Below are 9,998 nucleotides of genomic sequence, written 5' to 3'. Positions count from 1 at the left end.
TGTCGATCCACAGAGAATAAACCGTGCAATTGTAAACCTTTCCTCAATTAGTTCATTAATGCCTCATTTAAAAGAAAAGTGAAAAAGGTGGTATTTTTGCAATGAGTGTGTTTCTATCAACTACTGGAAAGCAAGTAAAAGCTAAAGTACCCTACTCCAAAAAAGTGGTGCATGGATCTGGATCAGATGCTGGACGTCGTGCCTCTGACTACGTTCAACTAGATATTCATAAAAGTACTAACTTGAGCTTCTCAGGCCAAATCGGGAGAGGGTCAGTCGAGGGCACAAGGTAGCAAGGGTGCACCAACCATCCAAAACACGGTGGGGAGCCAGAGTATACCCCATCTCAACAATCAAGCAATCACCTTAGCGAATCCGTAGCCAACTACTTCTACCTGAATGAAACTGTAATAGTGCTTATCCTTATAGACAACCTTTCATCATAACCAAGCAATAAATCAAAAGCAGTAAATTGAAAGCATGTGAATGAAAGCAGTAAATAGAAAGCAAGTAAAAAGTGTTGACTACTTTTTAAGTTTGATCCCATTTTGATAATGACAAACCACTCGTATCTTATGTGTGCATTTAGTATGTAAACAGGTCTATGTTTCTGCTCAGATATAAAATGCTGGAAAATAGAAGCCATGAGGCGCATAAAGCTCATTTTAACCTTGCGTATTCTATAAAGACAAAAGTGCAAAATAAGAAATAGAATGAAGACATTTGATTATTTCAATTATAATTGCATTTTTGTTTCTACTTGGTTTGTAATAATTGCATGTCACGCATGATATGAATGCTAAGCCCAAATAGGACCATAGACAGACCTTAGGGGACCAACCTTTCAGGAAAAATCTTCTTTATCAAATTATAAACATCATACAAAAAGTTTTGTTGGCCTAACATAGATTTCGAATCTTGTTTTGATGATAACAAATCAAGGTAATTTAACATGTTGTGGTTTAAGTGATGATATTTTAGGAAATTAAACATATGAAGTTCAAAAGTTCAAGTATTATGAGTTTGAGATCATAAGTGTTATTAAAAGCTCATATTCCAACAATAAGTGATCAAAACGAAGCTCAAAAGGTAAAAAAAAAAAGACAAATCCTATGAAAGCTTAAAGAATATTGAAGCTCAAGACAAGATGGACTCAAAGCAAGATATGCATGAAGACTTCAAGTTTAGAAAAGTTTAAAGTCTTAAGGAAGTCTTGTGTAAGTACTTCAATTAAAATCAATATGAATGCTTTGAAGATCATTAGGGTTAATCATGGACTTAGAGATCATATTTTGAAAACCCCGAAAAATACTTTCAAAGGTATCAAAACAAATTGGCAAGATTTTTTTGAAACAAGTTTTAAAAATGGGATTTTAACTGCCCAGGCGATTGACCCTTGACTGGTTAGGCGACTGACATTTTTGCTGAATTAAAATTTGGAAGATAGTATAGGTCTAGGTGACTAACCCCTGTGAGTCCAGGAGCCTGATTCTGTTTTGACCTTGATATTATGCTAAATTTCAAAGTCTAGCAGACTGACCCCAATGAGTCTAGGGGCCTAAACCTTGTAACGATTATTTTAAAACAGCGTTTAAAAGTTTCCAAATTATGTTGCTTGCGCCCCAAACTTTGCCAAAACTTGGGAAACAATCCAAGTAACTTGGGCAACACGAAAATATGACTTTTTAACTTTATAAATACATGATTTTCACAAATCAAATTATACCAACAATTCAAAACATCAATTAAGCTTATAATTCTCATACTTTTCCAAAAGCCTTCTTGCTCACATACTTGCTGGAGTTTTTCTGAGACTTGCTAAGTTATTTCTCACCAATCTTTGAGCATAAAGTCTAAGTTTGATCAATCCAAATAAATATCCTAGTGATATATTCTCTAAGCTTCAATTCTATTCTGCATTGATATTTAAATTGAAGTATTCTTAGTTGTGCTATAACTTGTACTAATCTGCTCTTTTGAGAGTGATTCTTGTACGCAAAAATATTTTCTTGTTTTCTTGGCAGTTTAGGGCTGTTGAATCGTTGTATCGAGCATGGGGTATCGCTTAGAGAGGAGGGCTTTATCCTATTGAAGGAGTGTTGTAAAGGTTTGCTCCACCCGTAAAGGAGTATTATAGTGGAATCCTTAAGCATGTTGCCTAAGAAGAGGACATAGGTGGGTATAGCCTATAATGACCTGGAATTAAAATAATTAGAAAATATAATGAATAAAATGGATTAAAGGAAAATAAGGGGAAGAAAGGAAGAATTTTTTAAGGAAAAGCAGGGCTCGTCGACGAATGTCCCGTATTCGTCGACAAATGTCCCGTATTCGTCGACAAATGTCCTTCTAAGCTCATTGACGAAGTCTGCTTTTCGTCGATGAAGAAATCCCAAGAGAGAGAGTTTTGGAAACCCTAAAATTTATCGATGAAGGTATCTTCTCATTGACGAAGACTTTATAGCTCCTTGTCGACGAATCGACGTGTCTCGCCGACGAAGCCCTGCCTATAAATTGAAAGTCTATAATTTTTAGCGTGGAAACTCAGCACTCTCTCCTCTCTCTCTCTAAAAACGATCCCCCAGCCTTCTCTCTTTGATTTCGGGCCAATTTTGACCCGGTTTGACGATCCGGAACCGCCACGAGGTTTGTGGGATCATTCTCTTCAAGGCTCTAGGAGTTGATTGTTGGGTTAAGGGGTTTGGGAAACATTCCAAAATCATAGTAAATGAGTTATTTTGGGTTTTCCTCAACAATTAATGTCGTATGGAGCCTAGGAAGTAGTAATTAAACATTTTTTCTCAAGATTTGAGTTAATTGGAATTTATTTTAATTAAGTTAGGATTTTTGGATTTAGGGCCAAGGTGAACACCATGGGAATCAGTTCGGGGATCCTACAGGCGTAGTTGAAAGTCAGGTAGGGGGGAAATTTATGTATTAAATCAGGTTTTTATGAATTAAAAGGATTATGTGTTATTTATGTATATTTGTTTTTACGTGGGTTTAAAATGCCAACCATGAAATTTATGTTTACTGAGCTTAGGATTGTCGATATAGTTATGTATATAAGAAAGTAAACGAATGAAAGTGAAAGAAATTTTCTAAGGAATTAAATAGGAAATTAAATATATTTTTAGCATATAAATGTTAATTATGGGTTGACTTATTTTGTAAGAAATGTGTATGAATTTTACTTCTAAAATTGTGTGGCATGAGATTCTGTGCAAATATATGTTAGATATATGAGATGCAGGTTGAGTAAGTAAAGCTTATGAATAAAATGTGATATGGACAATGATGCTTGTGTATGTTAAATGCAACCATGTAAATGTAAGACAGCTAAAAGAAAGTCATGTTAGCAGATTTTAGTGCATTTCTACTTGGAAACTAACTGTAGTAGATTCTAGCGCATACCTATTTGGAAACTAACTGATGATGGCTAAAGACTAGCTGTACTACGAATGAATGAAATGAAAATGTTATACAATGAAATGACAATGGAATGACAATGCAATGAAATGAAATGTGAAACGTGAATGATACAAATGGGAAAGAGTCACTTAAAGTAAGACGAAATGCAAAGTTACGTTATGAACATGAATGAATGTGTATGAATGTATAATGACAGAAAAGAATGATGTATTACGATATTAGAAGTATGTATGTACATAGAACATGTTACAATTGGGCAAGGTGAACTCTTCACCTGAGGGCTTGCTGAGGAAGGCGAATGCACTAGTAGCTTCAGATGAGGTAGTAGCTGCATAACATATTAGGGCAGAGGGAACCTATTTGTATGGATGGGTAGATTTCCCTATCCTTAGGGCCTTTGCCGGTAAACTATTATTGAATGTATGAGATTAATCTAACACTTGAGGGCTTACTGAGTAAGGTAAGTGCCCTGGTATGCTTTAGTTGTGACCTTAGTGTTACCTATGTATCATAGGAGAGGGGTGCTACTTGTATGGGCAGGTAATCACCCTTATTCTTAAGTAATCTTGTGGGTAAAACTTTGCACGTGATTTTTTTAAGTTCAGAAAAGGATTTCAATGTTATATGATGATTTGCGAATGAAATAAAAATGATATCTATTTACCTCATGTTGGCCACACGCTATTTTAATATGTATGTTTCTTCCCTTACTGAGATGTGTCTCACCCGAATTTGAATGTTTCTTTTTTAGGACATCCTCGAGGTTGGGCTTAGGAGCTCGAGGGTATTTTAACATTTTGAGGACTTTATAAGAAAGGGTATACGTTAATTATATTTTTGGGGATGTATATATTTAATGTTTTATGTCGTTATGTTTTAAGTTAGTTATAAAAGGAATGATTGTGAAAATACTGGAATATTTTGGAAATATATGTATATATAGCAATGCAGGCAATGGTTGGATTTTATGGATTCATAGATGGAAAATAGAAAACTCTGGTATATTACAGTATTATGGTATATGTTATATGTAGATGATGTTTATGTTTCCCATTGCGTATGTATGTTATGGATTATGGAGTATTAGGGATTTTATCATATTTAATGCACCGGACCCGGGTTTAAGGGTTCGGGACGTTACATTTTGGTATCAGAGCATGATTTTTGGATTTTGAGGATTTAGGAAATGATTTATACCAGAGTATAGAAAATAGTTAGGATGAGGATACTAGATAAATAGGTTAAATATTGGGAAGTAAGTTTGGTGTAGGGAAGTATGGGATCTTGTTTTGTGATTTAGAGGCAAAATTATGTCAACGATTTCCTGTGATTTTTCTGAAGCAGACGACAGCCTCAGAAAAGCCACGGTAAACCTTAGATGTTTTTGTTTCTGAATTGTGAGACTAGTCCTTATATGGAGATTTTGGATTTTATTTAATGACTAAGTCATTTGGAGTTTTAATATGGAAATCTTATCTCTTTTCTGTCCTATTTTTTAGGATGGATTCTGGAGATGAGAATATAGAGGCTGAAGGAAGGGAGGATTCAGTAACCTCTAGCGAGGAGGAAATAGATACCTCTAAGGTATTGGGGGGTATCATTCGTCAGGTTAAAGCATAAATGAAGAAGGAACCCAAAGAACAAAACTGTCCACCTGCAGGACAGGGTTGCAGCATAAAAGAGTTTATGAGGATGAACCCCCCAGCCTTTACAGGGGGACCTGATCCAGTGGCAACAGAGAACTGGGTACAGGAGATAGAAGAAATCATGGCTGTACTCAACTATACGGATGAGTAAAAGGTCTGTTATGCTGCATTCAAGATGATAGAAGAAGCGAAGCGTTGGTGGCTTTCTGCGAAGCTGCTGGAGGATTAGAGGGTCGTTAAGATAGCTCTTACTTGGGAGAGGTTCAAGGAGCTTTTCTTTGATAGGTATTTTCCTTCATCTATCAAAGATGAGAAGATAGAAGAGTTCACCAATTTGACCCAGGGAAACATGATAGTTGCGGAGTATGCGGCTAAATTTGTAGAACTGTCACGGTTCACTCCATTTCTGGTCCCAAATGAAGCAAGGAAGGCCAAGAAATTTGAGAAAGGTATGAGGCACAGAATCTATGAGCTGGTGGTCGGGTTTCAGGTTCAGAGTTTTTCAGAAATTGTTGACAAGGTCTCAGTGTTAGAGAAGAGTATCCAAGGCAGCATTGAGCCTTCAGAGCACAAGAAGAGACCTGCACCATCTGGTTTTCAGTCTGAGGCCAGTCAGGGATTAGGAAAGAAAGGGAAAGAAGTAATGGGCTCTGTATACCCAAAGTGTGATAAAAGGCATAGGGGTGAATGCTGGTATGGCACTCCGAATTGCTATAGGTGCGGTAAACCAGGGCACCGCAGGAAAGATTGCCAAGAACCCTTGCCTATGGTCGCTGCTCAGAATCAAGATAAGAGAAAGCAGTAGATACTACCTGGAAGAGGTGGTCCGCCTCGACTATACACATTCCGAGCTAAGGAGGATGCCATCAGAGAAGCAGGTATAAGATAATTTAATTTAATGAATGATGATTAAATGACTTATGTGATTATATGCACGTTAAGTTCTTATGATGATATTTAGTAAATGAATTTAAGTCATGTAAAAGGATGATTAGATAGTAAAATTTCGAGGACGAAATTTCTTAAGGAGGGGACAATGTAATGACTCATAATTAAAATAAATAGAAAATATAATGAATAAAATGGATTAAAGGAAAATAAGGGGAAGAAAGGAAGAATTTTTTTAAGGAAAAACAGGTCTCGTCGATGAATGTCCTGTATTCGTCGACGAGTGTCCTTCTAAGCTCATTGATGAAGTATGCTTCTCGTCGACGAAGAAATCCAGAGAGAGAGAGTTTTGGAAACCCTGAAATTCGTTGACGAAGGTATCTTCTCGTCGACGAAGACTTTATAGCGCCTCGTCGATGAATCGACATGTCGTCGACAAAGCCCTGCCTATAAATTGAAATTCTTTCATTTTCAGCGTGAAAACTCGGCACTTTTTCCTCTCTCTCTCTCTCTCTCTCTAAAAATGATCCCTCAACCTTCTCTCTTCAATTTCGAGCTGATTTTGATTTGGTTTGACGATCCGGAACTGCCATGAGGTTCGTGGGATCATTCTCTTCAAGGTTGTAGGAGTTGATTGTTGGGTTGAGGGGTTTGGGAAACATCCCAAAATCAAGGTAAGTGAGTTATTTTGGGTTTTCCTTAACGAATAATGTTGTATGGAGCCTAGGAAGTAGTAAATAAGCATTTTTTCTCAAGATTTGATTTAATTGGAATTTATTTTAATTAAGTTAGGATTTTTGGATTCAAGGCCAAGGTGAACATTGTGGGAATCAGTTCGGGGATCCTACAGGCGTAGTCGAAAGTCAGGTAAGGGGTAAATTTATGTATTAAATCAGGTTTTTATGAATTAAAAAGGATTATGTGTTATTTATGTATATATATTTTTATGTGGGTTTAAAGTGTCAACCATGAAATTTATGTTTTCTGAGCCTAGGATTGTCGATATAGTTATGTATATGTGAAAGTGAATAAATGAAAGTGAAAGGAATTTTCCAAGGAATTAAATAAGAAATTAAATGTATTTTCAGCGTATAAATGTTAATTATGGGTTGGCTTATTTTGTAAGAAATGTATATGAATTTTACTGCTAAAATTGTGTGGCATGAGATTCTGTGCAAATATATGTTAGAAATATGAGATGCAGGTTGAGTAAGTAAATATTTTGAATAAAATGTGATATGGACAATGATGCTTATGTATGTTAAATGCAACCATGTAAGTGTAAGACAGCTGAAAGACAGCCATGTTAGCAGATTCTAGTGCATTTCTATGTGAAAAACTGTAGTAGATTCTAGCGCATATCTGTGTGGAAACTAACTGATGATGGCTAAAGACCAACTGTACTATGAAGGAATGAAATGAAAATGTTATGCAATGAAATGACAATGGAATGACATTGCAATAAAATGAAATGTGAAACGTGAATGATACAAATGGGAAAGAGTCTCTTAAAGTGAAACGAAATGCAAAGTTAAGTTATGAATAGGAATGAATGTGTATGAATGTATAATGACAGAAAAGAATGATGTATTACGAAATTAGAAGTATGTATGTACGTAGAACATGTTACGATTGGGTAAGGTGAACTCTTCTCCTGAGGGCTTGTTGAGGAAGGTGAGTGCACTAGTAGCTTCAGATGTGGTAGTAGCTGCATAACGTACTAGGGCAGAGGAAACTTATTTGTATGGACGGGTAGATTTCCTATCCTTAGGGCCTTTGCCGATAAACTATTGTTGAATGGGTGAGTACGAGATTAATCTAACACTTGAGGACTTATTGAGTAAGGTAAGTGCCCTAGTATGCTTTAGTTGTGACCTTAGAGTTACCTATGTATCATAGAAGAGGGGTGCTACTTGTATAGGTAGGTAATCACTCTTATTCTTAAGTAATCTCATGGGTAAAACTTTGCATGTGATTTTTTAGGTTTAGAAAACGATTTTAATGTTATATGATGGTTTGCGAATGAAATAAAAATGATATCTATTTACCTCATGTTGGCCACACGCTGTTTTAATATGTATGTTTCTTCCCTTACTGAGATGTTTCTCACCCGAATTTGAATGTTTCTTTTTCAGGACATCCTCGAGGTAAGGCTTACGAGCTCGAGGGTATTTTAACATTTTGATGACTTTATAAGAAAATGTATATGTTAATCATATTTTTGGGGATTTATATATTTTATGTTTTATGTCGTTATGTAATAAGTCAGTTATAAAAGGAATAATTGTGAAAATATTAGAATGTTTTGGAAATATATGTATATATAGCAATGCAGGCAATGGTTGGATTTTATGGATTCATAGATGGAAAATAGAAAACTCTAGTATATTACGGTATTACGGTATATGTTATATGGAGATGATGTTTATGTTTCCCACTGCGTATGTATGTTATGGATTATGGAGTATTAGAGATTTTATCAGGTTTAACGCACCGACCTCGGGTGTAAGGGTTCGGGACATTACATAGCCAAACCTCGTAAAATCTTGGTCTCACTCTCTTCCTTACTCTTTAATTTTCTACATATATAAATTGTGTGGATGTTTATTTAAGTGCTGGAAATTAATTTGTTATTAAGATTGTGGAAATCTTAATTTAAGGGAGTATGTCAATTTATCTTTTGCAGAAACCTTAAAGGGAATACTTGATTAATCAGTTGCGAAAACCTTGATTAAAGTAAGTGCATTGGTTGATAAATTTAAAATCCCATTAACTTACTGATTTGCTTCATACTTAAATTCAAGAAACTTAATTGATAATAAAGTCTGAATCTTGAAAGCACTGCTGCAATTCATACATTGTTTAATAGATTAACTTGTGGATTGAGTTGGCTTATTGATTGGGTGTTAATTTAAAATTGCTACAAGATCAAATTGACATACTCATTCATAAAAGATTTAAAATTGAATTTGATTCTCAGCTAGTCTTGTGATTATGAATTCAAACCATCCTTGTGTTATTGCTAAGTATAAAATAAGTTGGGAAAGAATTTATAGAAAGAGTCTTTAAAAATTTTTGAAACCCAATTCACCCCCCTCTTGGGACTATACCTTACTAGTTTAAAAAATGTTTTTAAATCAAAAAGTGGGAAAAACTCAAGTTTTCTTTCACTAGCCCAAGCAATCGACTCTTTCAAAGCCTTAATGGCTTGGTTAACCGACCTTGCCACGCGAGTTGTTGTTGTGAAGCCTCAGCCAACCGAACCATGTTCTTCTGAAAAGGCCAGCCAACTAGCCACTTTGTTTGTCTAGTTCTAAAGGTCAGCTGACCAGCCTTTTTTGTTCAAAATGACCACGATTGACCAACCTTTATGAACCGGCACACCAGCCTTAAGGCCAACCAACCGAACCTACGAAGGTTTAGAATCGCCCTTGGCTTGACCAACCGAGACCTTCCAAAGTCGACCGAACCCTGTTTGAAATTCAAATTTGTTGTGTGAGGTCTGCCGACCAGTGCTTGCACCGGTCGACCGAACCTCTCTAGTTCCAGTATTTTTGAGTGCTAAAAACATATTTATTTTTAATTAAACAAAATTGAAATGATCTCTGTGTCCCCAAAATGGTCATAATTTCGGAAAAGCTATAAATACTCCCTTAGAACTCAATTTTCAACTAATGCTTAAATTAGAAAATCCTCCCAAATATTTTTTATGCTTTAATTCCATGCTCTCTTTCTTATTCATTTTGAAAAATCATTTTACAAAAGAGCATTTTATTTTGGGTATTCATTAGGTCATCAAAAGCATTTACTCTCATCCATTTTTAGTTTTGAAAATCTTTTCTTGAGAGTAAATCTTGGTTTTCTCCATATATTTTCTTGATAAATACTTATTGGAGAAACCACTTCTGGCCTGTGAAACTTTGCACATTCATTGCAACTTTCAAGAGCTCATCCTGTTTATTGGAAAAATCCATTTTTGAGCTAAACTCTAAAATCTCCTATACTTAATTTTGAAAAATATTTTTGGAAATT

At 35.5% G+C, this 9,998-nt stretch overlaps 1 protein-coding gene across 1 annotated transcript; it reads left to right on the top strand.

The window, feature by feature from the left end:
- Window positions 1–5,052: 5,052 nt before the first annotated feature.
- On the top strand, window positions 5,053–5,883 carry LOC131151318 (uncharacterized). Its single transcript, XM_058102567.1, has 2 exons — window positions 5,053–5,225; window positions 5,364–5,883. The coding sequence occupies exons 1-2, from the start codon at window positions 5,053–5,055 to the stop codon at window positions 5,881–5,883; spliced, it is 693 nt and encodes a 230-aa protein (XP_057958550.1).
- The last annotated feature ends 4,115 nt before the right edge of the window (window positions 5,884–9,998 follow it).

The sequence above is a fragment of the Malania oleifera genome, chromosome 3 (genome assembly GCF_029873635.1).
Source record: "Malania oleifera isolate guangnan ecotype guangnan chromosome 3, ASM2987363v1, whole genome shotgun sequence".
NCBI lineage: Eukaryota > Viridiplantae > Streptophyta > Magnoliopsida > Santalales > Ximeniaceae > Malania > Malania oleifera.
The sequence above is the reverse complement of the archived record's forward strand: the minus strand, read 5'-3'. Positions and strand labels throughout refer to the sequence as shown.